At 39.1% G+C, this 22,524-nt stretch overlaps 1 protein-coding gene across 1 annotated transcript in view; it reads left to right on the forward strand.

Annotated features, from left to right (window-relative positions):
* Positions 1-22,512, forward strand: part of LOC115240236 (zinc finger protein 358-like) — a 29,637-nt gene extending 7,125 nt beyond the window's left edge. The window contains exons 3-5 of the mRNA XM_029815267.1: positions 5,896-6,557; positions 6,956-7,232; positions 21,611-22,512. Coding sequence (XP_029671127.1) covers positions 5,896-6,557; positions 6,956-7,232; positions 21,611-21,867 — 1,196 coding nt within the window. The 3' untranslated portion in view covers positions 21,868-22,512. The remainder of the gene's footprint in view (positions 1-5,895; positions 6,558-6,955; positions 7,233-21,610) is intronic.
* The last annotated feature ends 12 nt before the right edge of the window (positions 22,513-22,524 follow it).

Consider the following 22,524-nt stretch of genomic DNA (forward strand, 5'->3'; position numbering starts at 1 on the left):
CACAATATTAAAATATTTTATATATATTTATATATATAAAAAAGTAATTAAGTAATTATTTAAAAATATTTCAAAATAAAAAAATTTAGAGAATATTTTTTACATGCATTCTATTATATAATGATATAAAAGAAATAACTATTGCAAAGATATCATAATTAATGTTATCAATAACAATTAAATAAATTAAATAAATTATAAATTGCTTACTTTGTGTGATTGTTTCGCTGTCACCGGATGTCTTTCCGAATGTCTTCTACTCTCTTTATCCTTCGATGCTGTTTTATTGCACTCACATAACACTCACTTATAGACATCGTTAATTATAATCGCGCACTAATCACGAAATATATAATATAAATGATCGCTCGGCACTTTGCACTGCGCTTGACATTAATCGCGCACAACGCGTATTTTTTATTATTTTGCGATTTGGAGAATAATGTGAAAGCGACTACGATCCTCTCCGTACTCGAAAATTGTGTGGACGAAATTTTACTGCTTATTGCAACAATACTATCTTTACAAGTAAAGCAATACACCCATATATAAATAACAAATAGTGATAAATATCTATACATTATTTGAAAATATGTCATCGCTTTGCCGACAACTTTGGTGACTAAATTTTGCTCGACTAAATCATATATTACGTACTATGCTTTTAATAGAGTTGTTACTCGTTAACTATAATAGAAAAATCATAAAGAATGATCCAATTCGGTATCTCTTAATGTTTCTCGCGTTTAGAAAAGTAATGCGGCGACACACGGGACTGTTACCTGCTCGAGTATCACGACGCGAATAACAAGGCCACGACATGTATGTAAATAACAAAGCGTTGTACGTTCTCCTCTCCTCCAAAACAAAACAAAAGCCAAACAGTTTTTGCTTTAACACACTACGATAAATAACAAATTCATGTAAATGTAAAATATATATATTTTATTCTTTCAATTTCAAATTAATTATTAATAAACGGCGTATCATGTATCATGGCTTGTCATTATTTTAATCATTTACGATCCTGCAATTTGTGAATTACTGCGTGTTTTTAATTCGAATATAATAGGTAAATTACATCTCAATTAAATCTAAATAGACGAAAATTTAAAAAGTAGAACAAAATAAAATATTTCGCATAAATTTATTTTGTCTTGCGAATTAAATATTTTGTGATAAGAAATTAATTATATATATTTATATTATTGCATTGAAATTTATTACTTACTAATTTTTATTGTTCATTATTTTTTCTCGATGGAATGACATTATGGATTTTTTTTACATGTGTCAAATTTTAAATGTTTTGACAAGCTGTACTTATCGTATTTCAGAATTGCAATCGTTTCATACATTTTTCATTCACGGTTGCTCATTAATCCTCCTCTCCGAAAGGTGCAGACGCGCGGGTGTAGCGCCGACCTTTCGCCTCGATGGCTTCCTCCTCAGCCCGGATGACGGCGAGTTTTTATTTGCCGATCATTAAGAACGACCGGTCATTGTCGACAAGATTGGGATAAATGGTAGCACGCGTCATACCGCGAACGGACATGGGCCTTTCTGACTCCTACCGGCCCAATTGGAGCGGATTAGAAGCGCGGGGTGCACAGGGATTCGGGCCGTCGGCCCCTTTGTCGGCTCGTACCTACCCTGAATTAGTAACGTCTCTTGTCATGTTAAACGCCCGTGCATACTCTCTTCCTACTCCTTCTGCGACCGCGCGCGCGTGCACGTGGCCATTCATTTGCCTCGTTCATTCTCGAACATGATAAGATCGGTCGCGATACTTTTATCGTCGCATTTCCACTGCCACTGCTTCGCCGAAGATTTGCGTCGCGCAAACATAATGTTTGTTGAGCAATATCGTATTATTATTTACATCGATTATCACTCCTATTTTTGCATTGTGTAAAAGATGTGGAAGATTATCAGAAAACCACTAAAGCTGTTTTAAAATGAGAAAATGGAAATAAACTCCGTGATTTATCATTATTGAAGTATTGCGATGATGAATTTACAATCTTTAACAAATGTTGAATTGATGAGAGACTTTAATATTTTTCGTACGAAAATTGCTATCAGTTTCTTTTGTCTTTATTTTATTCTAAGATAAAAAAATAATCAAAATTTCAAATATAAAATAAATAATAAAAATTATTAAAAATTATAATAAATGGAAAGAAACGTATTTTTTATATCTGTACTTTATCTTAATTCAATCTAAGAAAGTTAAAATTCTAAGAAAGTTAAAATATTTTTTTTAATTACATATTTTTCGTAGGTCTACCCTGATATCGTCTCTCGTGATGGGTTTAATTTTTAATAGCTTATGACGCGTGTGGTTGGATGAAAAATCCGTTTTTGAAAACCCACATCGTCCTGTCACTCGTGTCTATTGACGCCGATTATACGTCAAAGATCGCGCGTATTTCTTTCCATGAACTAGCAGCACGGAAGGGGTTTAAAGTGTGTAACGGCTTTAATAGCGGCAGATCGCTACGCAGTAAACGAGTGACGGACGACAGAAGATTAAAGTTGGCCGTTAACTCGATCTAATTGTCCTCCCGGTTTGGCCTTCCTTTATTAATCCACGTCCGCAACCATCTTCGGTATCGTCGTCATCCCCTTATCACGAATCGACCTACCGATTTAACGCAAAAAATTTTTATAAATTGATGTCATTGATCGAATTTATATACATATATAAAAATATTGATCAAAAATGCAAATAAAAATTTGATTTTTAATGTGTTTTTTTATAAGTAAAGTGTTCATATATTATATTCTATGTTTTTAATATTTATAACAATTGTTACAACTGTATTTTTTTAATACCCTATATCTACAATTTTTTTAACTTTTTCTAAAGAGAAAGAAAGAGAGATTGCATTTATAATAAATTGTTATAATGTTAAAGAAATGCTAGAAAATAAAATCATTTTATCTAATTTTGTATATATACAATTATAATAAAATAATTTATAATTTTAATCTACTTTATGATTTACTTTGTAGTTTCAAGTTATATTATTTTAGATACGAAAATATGCAGTTATGTAATATTTAACAAACAACAAATATCGATGACAAATTTGCATCCCACACACACATTATTAATCTTTTATACGATACTCTCCGAAAACTTTGTCCCATAAGCAACTCGAAGCACTTTGCGCAACCATGATAGCTACGACGCGCGTCGGTGCCGTGACAAAAACGATTCCGAAGTCGATTCAAAAAGTTTCATTCACCGTATCGAGCCTGCAAGCGACTACGGATCACGTGAGATGTATCTCGATGCAACGTCACGTGTGCACTCGCATGCCACAAGCATGCAGATCCCCGTCAAACTCAGACCAAAGTTAACCCATCTGCCGGACGCTCGCGAACCGTTTTTCTCGCTAGTTTGCACCACCAGTTTTTAGCGCATTCCAGTCGCACCCAGACGCAGCATTTGCGTAAGCAGTTCTTTCCATCACGCTACGAATCACATCTGTTTGGACTTCCTCCTTCTTTTTGCTCATTCTTGTCTCGAGCTTCCTTTATCTTTCTTGCGATGACGCGAGAAATAAGCGATAAAATTGTTTTGTAATTGTAAAAATAAAAGGCAACTCTAACTATAAAGAAACAATCAATGCAATTAACGTTTGATCAGCTTTCTACTATTAACAATAAATTAAAAAAAAAATAAAAATTTTTTGTAATATATTTTTGTCTACAAATCTGTTTTCAGTACACATATCGTTAATGAAGCAGATTTCTAAAAAAAAGTAGCTAACTCGATCATGTTAAAATAAAACAAGATACACGTAATTAAGGCAGTTACGCAAATCCTAAATATTTAGACATGGTTTCAAATATACATTACATATACATTATGGAAAAATGTCGGCTGTAACGTTTGTAATTTCATTAGCTTCTTACGTCTTCCTTTGTGTTTTTGACCGGTGTAATAAAGCACCTATCTGTCTTTTCGGACAAATCCCCGCAGGCGCAAAGCGCTTTTCTCATTACATTAGGCCACTCTGACGCGAGTCGTATTTTGATTCGATTGCAAAGCCACCATGAGACACGATAATAATCGACCCCAACGACGGGGCTCGCGTAGAGCTTTAAATGCGATTAACCGACACCGGTGCATCATACGAGCCGGCACGTGACCGCGTGTCGCGCGTACGGATTATAAATATAATATACCGGTTGTGTGCTTGTGTGTGGAGACGCACAATATGAGTGATCCGACGTCGAAATTGCCGTGCGTCGGGGAAGGGGCCGTGAAATAGAGCCTGAGTCTGCCCTTCCTTCTCTCGTGGCAAGACGCGATGCACGCGTGCCCGATTTCCGATCCACCCGGCGCCGTAAATCACGTCGATGTAAGCGGATCGTAATTATTAAAAATGTCACAAATAATTTTCGAATAAAATTCGACTTCAATCGTATCGATTCCACTCATCTTACTCTGCTTGAAGTATGAATTTTATAAATATAATTTATTATATTTTTTCTCGATTTTAGAGAATATACTTTCAATTGTATAATAATATATATAAAGTTTGTTATTGCATTTCATGCTACAAAGTTATTAATGTTGATTACAATTCACAATGCAAACAATGATTCTTTTTAAAATATTTATGGTATAGATATAGATAATATTATCTGAAATAATGCAGATAATAAATGAGTCGCATATTCTGCATACTGCTTATCATATCTTGGAATCGAATCTAGATATCTCCCAAATTTCTCGTCAAATTTATGTCAGGAAACAGATAACAGGAAACGCGAAATAAATATATTCTGCGCGCTTAATCTAACAAATACATATCACAATTGATGATTGAATCGTGTTTCGTTTGACACGGTCGACAGATAAAATGACGCGACGTACAAATCAAAGCTGCGTCGGAAATCATCGATTCGATAATTAGAGAGTACAGTAAATTCCGATTGACACGCGATACCGAAATTGGGATACCTGATGCAATTTGCAACTGTCATATCATACACATGTACACATTGTAAAAACATTAATTAATATTTCAATAATAATAAGAGCTTAATCTCCTCGTTATAAATTAACTACCTATGGGTTAGAGCTATAATTATGTGACATATTATCTAGTATAGACAATCACATTAATAATTGGCAAATAGAAATGTCAAAATTTCGAGATATGCTACGATTATTATGCCACAAAAGGCTTATTTAAAATTTAACTAGACATATTTTCCATTGCCTTTTATCGTCCAAGCATAATTTTATCAAAGAACTAATCACATATATACACACGATTTATGATACTACGTCGTATAAAAAAATTCCAAAAGAGCGCGCGAAAGATTTTATTAAAGACATTGCTTCACGTAACGTCGCGGAAATACATTTCGCCTCGGCACTTCACTATTCGATTCTCTCCTTGCGATGTCTCGTTAGCGCAACATGAGATCCTGTCATGACCTCTCGTGCCCTGTTCGTCCCTTAAACACCCTCGCGCCCGCACGCTAAGAAAAAGAGGTCCAGTACGTGACTCAAATCTTATTCCAGCTGAGTCCTTCCGCCAAAAGAAACTGTATTTACCCGTGGCTTTCCTTTTTCGGATTCCCTGCATCTAGCGTCCCACATGTACCTTATACGTGACGTAGTCACCGTCCGTCTAGTCATTGGCCATCTTGGTCTCGTGACTAGTATATGAACTCTGGTTTATCGATTACAGAATGTCTATATCTGCTCAAAGGTGCGAATCCATGAACGCGATATGATCGCCGATTTGTTTTTGCACGATTAAACTTAATATTGATTCTTCAATTCGTACAAATCAATCGAACATCAAGAATATAGCTCGATATAATAATATAATTAATTATCATTATAAACGGTATATCTTTCAGAACGGCTGTCGTTCGGAGTGGGTCGTCTGGTGGGCTCTCCAGCGACGAGGAGTCCCTCGCCATCGCAATCTCCCTGTCCGGATTCACCTCCGCCCGAGCATCGGGACGCCGAGGTGGACGTCGATGTCGGTGAGGAGGAAGTCGACGTGGACGTCGAGGAGGTCGGCGACGATGATGACCACGAAGGCACCTCGAGCCCTCCGCGATCGTCATCGACGCCGTCACCGTCGCCCATCAGCGTCGCGACGTCACCCGTCTCGCATCCGCCGAAGAAATCCGGCGATAGTTTCAGCGTGTCGGCTCTTCTGAGGCCAGACCCACCCTCCGCTCACCTGCAGAACGCGTCACCGCATCGAGAAACCGCTTCCATGGGCGCTCATCCGCCACCACCCGGCTCGTCTATTCTATATCCGCCGTTGCATCTTCAAGGCGGCCTCCTGCCGCCTCATCCGCATCATCCCCTCTCGTACCTGCATCCTCAACTGTTGCCGCATCATCTTCTGCCGCCGCATCTGCACCCGCTGCTACGCGGCGTTCATCCGGGTCACCCGGGACTGCATTCGACTCACACGGCGCACGGTCTGCATCATCCCCATCCGCTCGGCGATGTCTACAGCTGCGTCAAGTGCGACAAGATGTTCAGCACGCCGCATGGGCTCGAGGTATGTATGCGGGTTTTTTTTTCTACCACACTCAAGATTGTACCAGTTGTTTAGATTTATTTCTGATTTGCTATCCTCGATGACGTTCGTCTGCGTACATTTCAATTACTTTAGCCGCGATAAATAATTATTTTTGTTTTAATAGTTTTTATTTTTACATTTATACAATATTTTTATATAAAAAAATATCATGTGATTTTAAATATAAGACGTTATTTTATATATGTGTATATATGTGCGCACACGGGCTTTTTCTCTTATGGAAATAATTTTGCGCTTAACACATGTAATTTTCTATTCTTGAAATAATATCCTGCGTTGACGTTCTGCACATTTATGTTTTTTTACCTAATTTTTTATGTATTTATAATATTTAAAAACATCAATTTTTGACGTAGGTGCATGCGAGGCGATCACACAACGGTAAACGGCCATTCGCTTGCGAGTTGTGCAACAAAACCTTCGGCCACGAGATCAGCCTTACACAGCACAGGGCCGTGCACTCGGCGGAGAAGGTATTCGAGTGCAAGCAATGCGGTAAAGCCTTCAAGAGATCCAGCACGCTCAGCACTCACCTTCTAATCCACTCGGACACGAGACCGTATCCCTGCCAGTTCTGCGGCAAGCGATTCCATCAGAAGAGCGACATGAAGAAGCACACCTACATACACACTGGTGAGTAAGCTACGAATCCATGGTTTTGAAAGACAGCGAAAATTGAAAAGATTTATTTCTCGCGATTAACCAATATCTATTTTATTAATATCTATTCTAATATCTATAATATTTTATCTATTTATTAATATCTATCTTATGTAACTAATAGAAAATATTTAGCAAACTTAAAATTAATATTAATGGTTATTGAATATTCGATATTAATTATTATCGATTAAAAATGTATTCTATAAAAATGATCGCGCGTTAGCGGATTTTAATTTCATAAACAATTCCAACGTAAATTTGTATCTATTATAGATTTCTAATAAAAGTTTGTCCATCAGTTACACATAAACATGATTATAAACTATACGTTTAATCCGACGATATTCTTACACTTTGCTCTATTTAATCGAATGGGAAATGCTAAAGTTGCTCGGATTGATTTTGCTTGGTACGCAATTATCTCATATTCGGACAGCTCGCCAACTTTCGGACGTTATACGAAAATCGTGTTCGTGATTCCGATGGGTATCGTTATCGAAGGGATGTGAGGGATCAATTAGTCCGGCAAGTTCGTGCGATAAATAATGCAGTCAACCGTCTGGACCGAGTCCTTGCGAGAGGATCCAGTTGAATACGGCACATGTGGCCAATGCATTTCGGGGATGTTCGAGTCCCACATTGCGAATTTCGCTCGGTAATAATCGTAATGTCTTTCGGGGTGCTTCCCTATCCCCTGTCTCTCTCCTGTATTTAGCTTTCTCGTCCTTTGCTCCCACGATTTGGGGGGGTATCATAGTCTTCCCAATCTTGGAATGGAACTTGCTGTGACGCAACGTGGAGTCTGTGCAAGACACACGAGTGGATAATCTTGTCTCATAAAGTGGGCATTTCGACTACTGATTGTTTCTAGAATGATAAAAGTCTCTATCTTTCCGGTTGAAATAAAAATAATTATTATAGAATCTATCGCTGTCCATATATTACGACTGAAATCTAGTTATCACACGCAGTTTTTAGCTACGGCAGCTAATTTCTTTTTTCCGTGTATTATTCACTGAAATCTGTGATAAAATTCTTCTTAGATATTTAGTATATTGATTTGAGAATTGTCAAGAATTATAAATTTTTTATATCTTGAGCATTATATTATAATAATAATCTTATTAAAATCCCATTTGCATGTCAAGAGCAATTTTAATTATTATCAATGGCAGGCGTAATCCTCGTCAGCAGTCTTTGTCTTTTTTTATATACACGCGATGCGTGTTTATCTTCGACAGCACGTATCAATGTCGTACGCGTCGAAGTTCTACGTGCGATTGAGAAGCTCGGGGGAAAAAAGTCGGGAAACTCGCGAGGCGATAGTGGCGGCAGGACACTTGACACTTCGGTGTCTCTGGGCTGATGGAGCGGATTCTTGAAGGAGCAGGTTTCTCGAGGGTAGAGAGCGACGAAGGAGAGAGTAGGCGCCTGCTGGAGGGTTCTAGTCGAGGCTCTGGGTTTTGTATCGTCTCCATGGCAACCCCTCCCGATGTCTTATCAAATTATCACCTTGTCCTCCCCCACGCCACTTCATCCTGCCGTCACTCCGAGGCCCTCCGCCCCCACGACGTTCGTTCTATGACCCCCCCAAAACAGCCGGAGGAATGGCCGGCAATGTAACAGGATATACAAAGCGATGGTCACTTCCGCGAACTTTTCTAACAACCGACAGGGATCGACCATGGATCTCCTTGTGTCGCACGCACTTGTGTCCACCTACACGCACTGTTGCGTTCCACGCGGAGGGTCGCCATGAAACATTTAATTTATTATTCAGGAGTATAAAAAATTCAAAAGCGCCATGAGAGCGCCGACCAATGATGTTCATGGTCTGTTCGCGGTAATTGTGCCGTAAAACGAAGAAGAGTCCGGTCCTTTTTTTCGTAGGAATTCTTTAGTTTTGGGAGATAATCTTCTCTTCTATAATAAAGTGTGTAGAAAGTTTATGTATTCGGTATATCTTTTAAACATTTTTTATTCAGTAAAAGCGTCTTTCGTGATTTGTAAATTCGAAACTATAATTTTTCATCATGCTTTTGCATAACAATTATTTTTATTATTATAGTTTCAATTATAATAATGTTTACATTTAAATTAACTAATTTTTAATGCAATATTTTTTTATCACAAAATTTCGCTGAAAATCTATTTCATCGATTCTTTGATAAGTTACATACCTCTGGTAACTTATATACGCTCACTAGATCGATTCGACTGTTTTTACCCTTGGCGCGATAGCACTTTCTCTTTCCTTTTTTTTTTTATCATGCGCACGTACAAATCTCGTTGCTCCCACGACCTCGAACGACGAGTCGGCTGCGTGCGTACGTGTGCCAAGGGTGTTCTGGGACTTTGTTGCTAATGATAATCAGTCCTTTCTCTCTCTTTCCAACCCCCCCTACGGCCGACTGCCTACGTACCCCACGTACCGAGCACAGGCCATGTGCAATAAGGGTGCGGCACCGTCGGATTCCCCGGGGAAAACGGCGTGGCGTAACGTAAAATCATTATTAGGTAGGTAGGTAGGTAGGTGGTTGCTGGTGCACACGAGGGGTGGAAAGAGAAACGGGTGGTTCGGGCGAGCGGGGTGGTTCGGAGCGCCGCCACCGCTCACGGGGGTTGAGAATAAGAGCTCTGCAAATATTGTTCGTGCGCGAGCCGGCAACCCGGAATAGGCTACGAGGGGTCGGAGCGTTACTTCGCGTTACCTTCGCAGTTAGGCGAACGTTTTCGGGGGACGGCGGTGGAACGCAACGGAAGGGGGGAGAGGCGCGACGAGTCAAGTGCACGGTGGTTGCAAGGGGTTGACGAGCGAAGTGACAGACTGGCAAGTGGTCACGAGCCTCTTCGATGAGAAAACACCGACAGAATGTCTTTGAGAGAGGCGGCAGAATATTTTCGGAGCTTTATAGGGTGGACTGGCGGGTGATGAGTTTTGATAGCATCAACGATTTCATGAGAAACGCGCTGCCCGTTCTGATGAATCGTAGTAATATTACTCGAATGTATTACATCGAATTGATAGCTGCTGAAAATATCGTATATTTTAAAAAAATAGTTTTATATATTTATTTTTTCTTGATAAAAATAATAATTATATATAGGATTTTTAATGTATTTAATTAGCTAAATGTCTATTCTTTCTAAGATCATATCATTCTCAGCATTTTGAACTGAAAATAAATTCACCGATCCCCGATTTGTCTCGGCGCCGACATGTGATTACAGAGGAACATTATCGATCAAAATCATCGTCCCTCTGTCATCAGAATGATCAACTTGCAATGTGTACGCGACCTTATCTATACACGCGTGATCGTGCCCTTTATGTTTTCACAATAAACACAACCTGTCCGCGCTGTTGGTGCAAAGTAAAGTCGATGGATCGAGGCCAAGAGCGGGATGGGGAGGAACGAGTGCATTCTGTGTACTTTTCGATCTTTTCATTGAATGTTTCTATTTCGGTCGCACGTTCGGTGACGTTTGAGACGTCTGTTGCGAATGGGCAATTTTTTTTTTTACAAATGTGATCATGATTGACCATTTTCTCATCTCAATGCATTTATTTATATTTAGCATTATTTATCTAACCATTGAGAATTTCTTCCAATTAATAATTATTAAGTAATTAAAAAAATTATATTTTAGGCCACATTGCATAAAAAAAAGAACATATATGTTTTTCATAAAATTGGAACAGATAAATAAATTGTATAATTAAAAATTACGTTTACATTTTTATGTATTGTAGAAAAATATACATCTAATACGCCATACACATCAAATAATATCCAGATACAATACGTTATCGCGAAGAAAATTAAAGCTTTATGACACTCCGTAATACGATATCCATTAAAACACTCGCAATAACTGGAACGATTAATTGGAATCGTCGAGGTCATCCATTACTTTATCGTGCTATGACGTTGGTTACGCATAAATATAATTGCAACAAAACTCTGTCGTGCATTTGTCTTTTATATAATACTACTAGTCATAATTTTTGGCCAATGATTGATTTTTTTTCACAAAGTTAAATTGACATATAACTAAAGCATCTTATCTATTATTTCTATTATCTTATCTATTATTTTATTGTTATTACAAACTTTATGATTCTCTCTAGAAAGAAATTGTCTCGATATGTAATTATACACACAATTTTATAAATAATTTCGTACATATTCCGAAAAATGTTACACCTGCATGATTATTTATGCAGGACTCTATTGTGGAAAAAAAAACACTCGGGAAATATTGCTAACGCATTAATATAGTTGCGTAATTTTCAATAAATACACATATACCGCGTTCGTAACACGATTAATAATTACCCCAGGCCGCAGGCACGAGCGCGCGCCGTCCTCGCCCTTTTCGAATTATGAACTCAGTTGCGGCTACGACGTACGCGGATACCTGGTCGAACGCGTTTCCCTCGGGGTCGCCTCGAGGGTGCGGTTATCGTATACTCGCGGAGATACAACCTGTACGGGCACCTTTGCGGTCACATTCATAGTGCGGACTCCATCCTCGGCTACGACATCCTTCTCTTTCTATCTTTTACTCTCTCTCTCTCTCTCTCCTTTCCAGACGGGGCTATTAGAGGTTTCCGGCTGACTTGGCGCCCCAAGCATCGGGGGCGCCGCAACATCCCTCTAAGCTGTTTAAACTTCGCGACATGGTCGGAGGGCCGTCTGCCTCCCGCTCCTCAGCCCCTTTGCGCAAGGGACCTCAGTCCGGTCTTTCTTGTCTCTCTCCCTCTCTCTCTCTCTCTCTTTCTCTCTGTCGTCTTTACGGCTCGTTAGCGCGTCACGACGAACCGTCGTGTCCCCGCATATCGAATTTACCACATGCGGTAAAAAGTGTATTTACACGGCACGTAGGATTGGCACGTTAGTTGTGTTAATCGCGCGATTGTATCGTTATTTGCTATTCTTAAAGAATGTCTTCCGGCTTGGGGTGCGGGTTAATTGGATGCTATTATTTAGGGCAGTTTTCGAGCCTCTTATCGTTAGGCGTGGTCAGCTTTCTTGATTTGGAGGGGGACAGCACATACATATCTTAAATTAAAAGGCTAGGAAAATTTATAGAGTACTTAATCAAGTCACGAAGATAAAGGATAATTAATTAAATTAAAAAAGAGAATAGCTATACTTTAATGTTCTTTTTAATGAACTTGACATATTTATGATATTTTTATTTTACTTATACGCTACAACAAGACCAATATGTGATTCGTCTATTGAATTAATGATAAGTATAATATGTCTTTTTAATCACAAACACGTGTTATCTCTGACATAAGCTCGCGTTCGTAAGATTTTAGCAGTGACGAAGACCTCGTCATCGGGGGACGATAAAAGCGCGCCCCCTTAGACAAGGCGCCGACGTCGACGAGTAGAGTGTGATGCTGTATTTAATGTCGCGCTCGGTGAGAGGGAAACGCGGCGCGCAAGCAACCGATACCGTATTAAACATGCAAATTCGCCGGTATAACGTTCCACGGGACCGAGGTGTCATCCATATAGCGTTCGTCGAGTGGCGCGGCGCACGATGTTCATAGTGGAACGGCATGATTAAATTTCCAGGGATATCGACATGCCGGGAGCACGTCAACCTATCCCCTTCCTCCCCCCCGGTCGCTCCTGCCACTCGTTCGTTCACCACTTCCGTTCGGCCCACTCCAACCCCCTTTTACCACCCGATACATATATCTCACCGTCACCGTTCCCCTGCTTCCCCCGCGTCCCTAAACCCCACGAAAACCATCACCACCCCCCTTTTTCTCTCCTCGGCCTATCCGCGTAACCACCCACTCGAACAACCAGCCCGAGCGCGGGTGGTTGAAATTAACTGCACCCGGAGCGCGCAGCAGCATCGGCGCGTCCGTGCATCCCCGACTCTCTCCCCGACTCGTCACTGACACTTGAGGCCACGCGTATACCAGCCGGGATGAGTTTGATATGCCGTGTACGAGGAGAGGAAAGGGGGATGCGAGCGCACGATGTTCACCGGCGATCAGGGGCTCGGTCGTTAGTTATTGTTATTTATTGTGAGAGCTGTTGTGTGTTGCGAGCTGGTTGCGGCAGCAGACGTACCCGATGCAATCAATTTGTTTTAACGTTATCCCGAATACATCGGCTGCATCATATTTTAGAGTTATGTGAGTTTAGCCGCGTCATTGGCGTCAAAGTATCGTTTGCGGTTTCGCGTTACAGGAATAATGATATTAAATATTGCAGATTTAAAGAGAGGAAAAAATATAAGATATTATTATTTTTAAAATCTAGTTCTTGCAACAAATCTTGAATGTTGTTGCACCAACTAGTATTTTTTCTCACATTGCTATCGCTTTGTGGTAGTTGAAACACAATTGCTTTTGTATCAATGGGTCATTTATTAATAAACTATGTAGGCGGAGAGGAGGAAACACAAGGGATAAAGACGAAGCAGTTTCGAGACACAATTGGCAATTAAGTTACGCGCACATGAGCGATGTGGTAAGACGAGTCTTAGCGCGGATGGCGCAGATCGGATTTGTCACGATTCCTAATGTTGATCGACGCTCTAATAATTTAATAGCCATACATCCGCCATGATCGTCCGGGAAGATTATTATCGCGGATCCCTGCGGTATACCTAAAGCACTAAGGAGCTAACGGACTTAGTCCTAGTATCGTGTTTCCTTCTTCATTCCTTTCATTCTTGTTGCCCGACCGCCCCTGCCGAAATTATTGTTCCGAAACGCCATTTGCTGTCGATTTATGATTGAATTATGCAACGATAGAATTAGACGTAGTCATATAATTTATATGATATTAATTTATTTTTAATTATTACACGATTTCATAGATAATCTGATGAAATTTCTAAATATTTTAAATATTATGAACATTAATAATTGTATAAATTATTCTTAATACATTAAAAATCGTGTAACACTCTAATATTAATTAGATAAATTTGGATTACAAAAATTTGCTCGCTTGAAATTAACAAATATAAAATCAGTTCAATTCAAAGGTACAAATATCCTCGCAGAAAATATTGATGTGCAATATTTATTATTTCATGAATGCGCAAGCGGGTAGCTTGTAGACAATCGTTTTTACGATGCAGCATCCGGCGGTTAAAACGCCGCGGATGTATGCGTATAGATGTGTCGTGTTTTACATTCGCTGGATATTATTGTCTATATTGTTTATTACCTTAGGCGAAAACTATTGTGAAAATTCGTGAATTGAAACGAAAAATATTACGCGCAATGATGATGTGTCCTGTGTAAAACTTTTTATGCATTTCTATATCAATGTTATTATACATAAACTAATGCGTTTACTTATAATAAGGCGAATTACAATTCCAATATTATAATGTCAAATTATAATATTGTAATTGTAAAGAGAGAGTTTTTCCAGTTGTGGCATTCTATGAATTGATTTATTATTTTCGATAATTAGCTTGTAAAAATTAAATTTGATATATTACTCACCGAGATTTATTTACAAATCGGTGCACACATTGAGATTGCTTGTAATCGACATCTTTTTGCGATTGATCGTTTCACCTATCTTTGCACTGAGGGATTCCCGTGTTTCGCCGGGATAGGGCGTAAAATCATGGCTGACGTGGGCGTAAACTGGTAAACACAAACGTGACTCAGTACGAAATTGGAGACCAGTAACGGCCGCTTGTAAATCGCTATATCTGTATATAGTGAACAAGATTGTATTGGTGTTTGCGTTTTTTATTTTGTATTTTGTGCGACAACAAAATATCTGCGACGCATTGGGAATTCGCCGAAAATAAATTTTTTTCCAGCTTCGTTTCTCGCTAGATATCATTAACAAACTAGTACGGTTATATCTGCTTGTAATAATGATTTAATTATTCACATTTAATTGTCCAAATATAACAAAAATTTAGTAAAATAGTAGTTTAATTTAATTTTAGTTTTGTTATAAAAACATTATAAAGTTTCTCTTCATAACTCGTTTCGTAAAATCTCGAAATTACTTAATAAATTTAATTTTTTAAATTTCTATTAATAGAAATTATGTTATTTAGTTTTTCTACAGATTCATATACATATCGCATTTCAATTTTATCCAAGATTCGCATATTTTTAAAAAGAGAAAATTTATATTGTTTCTCTATTAATAAGTGAGAGAAATATGAAAAACTAAGCAATACCTTTAAAAAGAATATCAGAAATATGTAATGTCAGTTCTCAAATCATGTCCTTCTAATATTTTTTGCTGATCCATTACTGAGACATACACCGTACTACGAAGCAATAGTCTGATTGATATCCTCGGGTAATCCTTGTACGAGCTTTGAAGATACGGAAGAAAATCCATGCTGTCCTCGATATGAAATATGAGATGTGGCGCGCTCTTCTTCGATTCCATCCTCCCGCTTTCGTCTCTTGCGAGGATTTCAGTTAGAGGGTAGAGACGCCCCAAGAGGCTCGGAACGTGGTCGATGAAGACGAGAAGAAATCAATGCCTCGGCCAGCGTCCGGTTCACCTTCTTCATACTACAATCCTTTTTCTGACACTCTTTTTCTCTAGCTGTTCCTTTCTTTCTATACTTTAGTTTTCGTCTTTTCCGTGCACTTTCTATCGCTTTTACTCGAACAATTCGTTCTCCACTTTTTAAATTTCAAAAAGAATATTAGGACATAATCAATATTTGAGCGATTAAAAAATCTATTTTTATCATTAATTTTGATATTGTACATAACATCTCAAAGAAACATATGTATCTTTATATCTTGCCTCAGAAATTTAATAAAATATTTAAAGATATAATTATTGTATCTAATTATTGTATTTTTTATTATCTATTTTTAATTAAAGATTGAAAATACTTAAAAAATACCAGGATATATTTGTGCAACTTTTCTTCTGAAACATAGTTAACGTGTTATTCGTTAACGTAACTCCCGATCAGAACATTTGCGATCTAAATGTTAATGTGTAGACATGAATAGCTAATTAAATCAATGAGCATTAAAGTATTTGTAAGGCTTAATACATAAATCCAGATTGCTGGATCAAGACGCTTTTCAACAAAGTTGTCGTAATGGCAGCTCAGCACGTAGCTCTGTCGAGTGAGTCGATCAAAATGCCGTCTCGGTTTCCCGTTCTCAAGAGTAAGTTCGCTCGCAAGAGGGATGTGCGAAGGGAATGGCCGTACTTGCGGCACTCGCGAGGGACGAGCGTGCGAGCGACGGGGCGGTAGAATTAGCGGAGACGAAGCACCCTCGCTCGCGTAAGATTTCCGGGAGTTTAATATAGTTTTAGGGGCGTCGGCCGACAGCCCCGAGGGGTGTAATGGCGTCTTAAACCTCAGGGGCTCTCAGCCACGAATCTCCTCGACCTTAGTCAGCCCCAAGCCCGGCCTCAGCTCGCCAATTCTCCGCTGTTAAAAATTCGCGAGCGTCGAATCTCAACTGCCGCCGCCGGTTAAATCTTTGATCTCACCACTACTCGAAGGCCACGTGTACGTGCGCGGCGGAGAATGCATCCCGTGTGCATTTAGATCGAAACCCCGGTGCACTTCTCGCATAAAGGATAAGGACGGATAAGGTACGCTCCGACGGTGCTTGATTTTTATGAGCGCGTAAATTCCACGAGAAACGCTCGGTTTTTTTCAACACACACCAGTATGCTTTTCTTTTGAAAATCCCTCTATTCTCGGCGAATTTATTCCCACAATTTACGATCCACGATTACCAATCACATATTGAAAATTGACGTGTTATAAAAAATGATGTGTATTATAAAAACTAAGTTGTCATAATGCAAAATTGTCAAATGTATGCTAATCATTTCAATACATATAAAATTTGAATAATTATATTTAAAAATACTATTATAATAATATAAATCAGATTATATTATCGAATATCAGCTCTTAATATCATCCGAGTTTTTTTTTTTATTTTTTGCATCAGGTTTTTATCTATTAAACCTCGATTAACTTGTTAATTGTGTATGCGTGTGTGCTGTGAAAGAATTCTTAAATAGATCTTATATAATTTATATTATGCAATTTTGTGCATATGAACACAATTTTCTTCTTTATTTGTGAATAAAATCAAGAAATTTTGAAAGATTTAGGAGATTTATGTTCCACAAATTGCTATAATATTGCACACATACATATAATCGATTATAAAATTTATGTATTATAACTGATAAATATTTTATGATACACATACCCAAAAAATTAAAATCCATTTTGACATTTCTCTCACGAGTATATATGATCACGTTCTGCTTTCGCCGACAATTTTCTTTATTTTTCTCTTTCCTTATTCCTTCTTTCGGAAATTCTTTCGTTCACGCTCATAGTTGGAATTTCAGACTCATATTTGAAATATTATTGATCATCGATCATCCTTTCGGTCACGTTTCTGAAGCTGCATTGCCCTTGTTTATTCCCTTGCAAGAAAATATTGGCATCCATAAATTTCGTGAACAAGTAAAATAATCTGTACAAAATCCGATAAAATTTTCACTCGAGAAAGATTAATTATTAAAATAATCCATCAATAATCAGTAATAATATTTGCAATGTTTAATCCTGTTACATGAGATAATATATTATCTCGGTAACGCGTTGCTACCAACGAATTTATTAACGCGGTTATTTTGAGACAGACAATTCCATCGAAGAAATAAACCCGACGGATCTAACAGAGTTCTGACGGCTCTTGATTTTTACGAGCGCGTAAATTTCCGGTGGCTCCTTTTCTTTTTGCCCTGTCTTTCTCTTCTTTACTTCGTTTCCGAGAAACGAGAATCCCAGTAGACTCGGCGTCCCATTTCTACACATTATCGTCCTTCTTCTTTTCCTTCTTTCTCTCCCAACCTCTTAATCCTTCGTTTTCTCAAGAAAATGATATTTTAAAGTGCCACCCTCTCTCTCGCTCTCTGTCTCTCTCTCTGTCACGAATAAATGTGGAACCTAATATCCTCCCGGCCACTAAAAATGCAGCAATTTGCGCTAGCTATATCAACAATATAAAAAGACAAAACTAGTGGCATTATCACTGAATAGCAAACTGTAATGAGTATACCACTGAATAAAATACAATGCTCGCGCGCGTGTACTATAAGTAGAAGCTATTTCAAAACTCCCGAAAATTAATAACAAATTCTTTTCCGAGTATAAAGTCGATCTTTTTCACAGAAAATTTGAAGGAAACTACTTTTGTTAAATCTCTACATTTAGGATAAAATTTTATTTTCTATTTATTTTATTAGATATGCAACAAATGTATTTCCACAATCTATTTACGAATCAGTCGAGTGTGAAAGCGATTGAGAGCGAGAGACTTTGGATTTTCGGGTAGTCTGGCAGAAACGATATTCCGTAACCATGGCAAAGTCGTTGCGATATAGACGCGAAACGGGCAACCTCGGTGCGAGCGCTCGGACGGTTCTTGATTTTACGAGCTCATAAATTTTAAACGGCCACCCTGCGCTCTTTCAGCCCCGTCCTGGCTTCCACCGGCGCTTAACTCCGCGAAAATTCTATCCGTTTCGTCCCACCCCTTGGGTCCGCGGAGAACTCTGTGGAATTTCATCGAGCGGCGGACTCGTCGGATTCCTACAATACCCCTCTTTCCCCTCCAATGAAAGCGCGTCTTTAACTCCGAATCCGCGCGTGAATCTTGATCCGAAGGGTAAGCGCAACTATGCGGCTGATATTCGCATAAAATGACTACGATAAAGCGTTGTGTGCGATACGCAAACTTGATAGATTACGTAAAAACGAATAATGTTTCTGTTAATTTAATATAAAACCAACCAAAAAATGGTTACATTATCCAATAATATGTCCTGCAATAAATTAATATATATAGCATTAATATAATAGAGTGAAAACTTTTTTCTATTATATAATTTAGATTTTATTCTATTTATTTTTCTTTATGTATGACTCTCCAGAAAAAAAAAAAGATTATTAAAGAATCTCTTGTGTTTCGTAAAAAAGTTAAAAAAAAAGATTTTAATAAAATAAAATATTAGTTGAAACACAGAAAACGTAAATCAAACTTAATATTTTAGTTTACCTGTTACACATGAAATGCAAATGTGAAAATAATCAAATGTGAAATTGTGTAAAGAATTCTAAACTATAAATAATCGATAATTGTATTACTTTGCGTTGATTCGAATGTTTCGGGAAAGACACTACATTTTCCTGGATACGGATCAGCACGTCCGATCTCGAGAAAACACCGGAAAAGAACAGCCGATATTTTTTCCTGGATAGGAAATCAAGATCGCGGACCGGGTATAATCGCGAGGGCGATCGACGGCCCCGTCGTATCGGCGGGGCGAGATTGAAGGCTCGGCTAACGAGTTGTTTATGGATCCACCCTCCGCCCGGTCGTCGTGCCGATGCCGGGAGGATGAGGGTGTACATACGTGTGTACCGGTTGCTCGGCTAGACGTATGGACGTACCGGGGAGTCCATTAACGGGCCCTCCGTTACCTGCCGGCGGCGTAGTTCGCATCGTCGTCGTGCCACCACCACCCTTCAGCAGCAGACAGCCTCTTTGTCTCTCTCTCTCTCTTTCTCTCTTTCTCTAACCACCCTCAGTCAGCAGCAGCCGGGTTATCCCGCCGGTAGTCATGGTAACACGGGGGTTGGAGCCGCCCCTGGCCGCCAATCAGAGCTCGCGGCCAGGATAAAAAGTTAAAAAAAAGATTTTAATAAAATAAAATATTAGTTGAAACACAGAAAACGTAAATCAAACTTAATATTTTAGTTTACCTGTTACACATGAAATGCAAATGTGAAAATAATCAAATGTGAAATTGTGTAAAGAATTCTAAACTATAAATAATCGATAATTGTATTACTTTGCGTTGATTCGAATGTTTCGGGAAAGACACTACATTTTCCTGGATACGGATCAGCACGTCCGATCTCGAGAAAACACCGGAAAAGAACAGCCGATATTTTTTCCTGGATAGGAAATCAAGATCGCGGACCGGGTATAATCGCGAGGGCGATCGACGGCCCCGTCGTATCGGCGGGGCGAGATTGAAGGCTCGGCTAACGAGTTGTTTATGGATCCACCCTCCGCCCGGTCGTCGTGCCGATGCCGGGAGGATGAGGGTGTACATACGTGTGTACCGGTTGCTCGGCTAGACGTATGGACGTACCGGGGAGTCCATTAACGGGCCCTCCGTTACCTGCCGGCGGCGTAGTTCGCATCGTCGTCGTGCCACCACCACCCTTCAGCAGCAGACAGCCTCTTTGTCTCTCTCTCTCTCTCTTTCTCTCTTTCTCTAACTACCCTCAGTCAGCAGCAGCCGGGTTATCCCGCCGGTAGTCATGGTAACACGGGGGTTGGAGCCGCCCCTGGCCGCCAATCAGAGCTCGCGGCCAGGATGAGAGAAACGAGCGGCGACCCTTCCAACCGGGGATTCTCCCCTCGCCCCTGAGAGACAACGAACCCCTAGAGCGGCGCACATAGGCACCCCTTTCCACTCCATTCGCTCTTCTCTCCGTCTGTCTCGCTCGCTGCCTTTTCTCGCCGCCGGGGTGGCTGAGATTCTCGCTTGGGAGGAAATCTTAACCGGGCGTGCCCCGCATCGCTGATGCCACCTACACCCGTCTTGCGAGGTGGCTAGCCTTCCGTGCCTTCCATCCTCTTCTCCCCCTATGGTTTCTCCTTTTGCCCGAGGAGAGTCTTGACCGAACAGCCGGCGGCACTGAGAATCGGTACTTCGAGATTAACGTGAATGCTTGCTGGAATGTGGCAGACGACGTAAAAGAAAAACTGAATGATGCTAAAGGAGTTTTCCGATTTTTCCTTTAAGTTACGCTCAACGATAAAGTATCTTTTGTAGATAGTCCAGATAGCATGACACCTTATGTCAGCATCGATAAATTTTCAGAAAAAAAATCGATAAAACGGTCGATTGAAGAAATACTGCAAAAAATTTTTGTATTTGGATTTCTCCAATATTGTTCGATTTTATTTATTATTTATTTATTTCCGATCATATTATGTAACACATCATACTATTAGCTTTCGACGGAATGGACAGATTCGAATGGATACTAGATAATTAGAGATTGTTAAATTATTGTCCATATAAATTATTTAAGAATTAATTATCAAAAAGCAAGAAACTTTAACTTTTTAAGTAAAACAGTTTTATAATTTTTGAGTAGTTGAAAAGATATTTGCAATTAAATAACTTCTTGTTTTACACATAAATATATTCGAATATCAACCCATTGAAAATTTAATTAGCCTGAAAATTTATTTTCTCTAAACATTTTTATCTTTTTTTTTTTTGTTCCAGGAGAGAAACCTCATAAGTGCCAAGTGTGTGGCAAGGCATTCTCGCAGAGCAGCAACCTGATCACGCACTCGAGGAAGCACACGGGCTTCAAACCGTTCGCCTGCGAGCTATGCGGCCGGGCTTTTCAACGAAAGGTCGACCTGAGGAGGCACCGCGAGACCCAGCACGCTGACCTCAACGCGTCGCATCGACCGCCGATTGGTTCGATTCCCGGACAGAATTCCCTACCCAGTGGAAATCCATCGATGATGCAGTGAAGCTATGACGAGGCAGCGATTGATAATAAGCTGCCGGTCTCCGGCGCGGAACGGCGATTGCAGATGATTGCAATTAGCGGTCCATTTCCGCGAATCAGGCGGTCTGACCGGATTGAGACCGTAACCACTGCGAGAACTGAAATCATGAACGATGATCGTCAATGATGGCGGAGACGTGACCGAGAGCGATAAATTAATCTCATGGATAGAATCATGAGTAAAGCGATTGCGGAGTGTATCGTGATGGATTCTGGCTGGATGATGTCAACTTTTTGCATCTCGAATTATATTTTATATTTTTTGTTTAACATATCCTTCTCACAATTAAAAAGCTATCTAAGTGATATAATTTAAATTTTAATCTAAATTTTTACATTATTTCAATTTCAATTATTATATTAAAAGACGCAATATATATATATATATACAGAATTGAATCAATAATATATTAATTATTTTAAAAATCATTAGAAAGCAAAACATTAATATCATTCAACCGCATATAATATTGAAGATGCAAAATTGCATGTAAATTCAGATCGTATGATGGACGCAAAAATAATCGGAATAGTGCAATTAGAAAATGAATTAACGGAACAATGGAAATTGGCTGAAGGTGGGGAACTCTAATATTTTTTTTTTTTTTTTTTTTTTTTA

This window comes from Formica exsecta, unplaced genomic scaffold, assembly GCF_003651465.1.
Source record: "Formica exsecta isolate Colony F162 unplaced genomic scaffold, ASM365146v1 scaffold421, whole genome shotgun sequence".
Lineage (NCBI taxonomy): Eukaryota > Metazoa > Arthropoda > Insecta > Hymenoptera > Formicidae > Formica > Formica exsecta.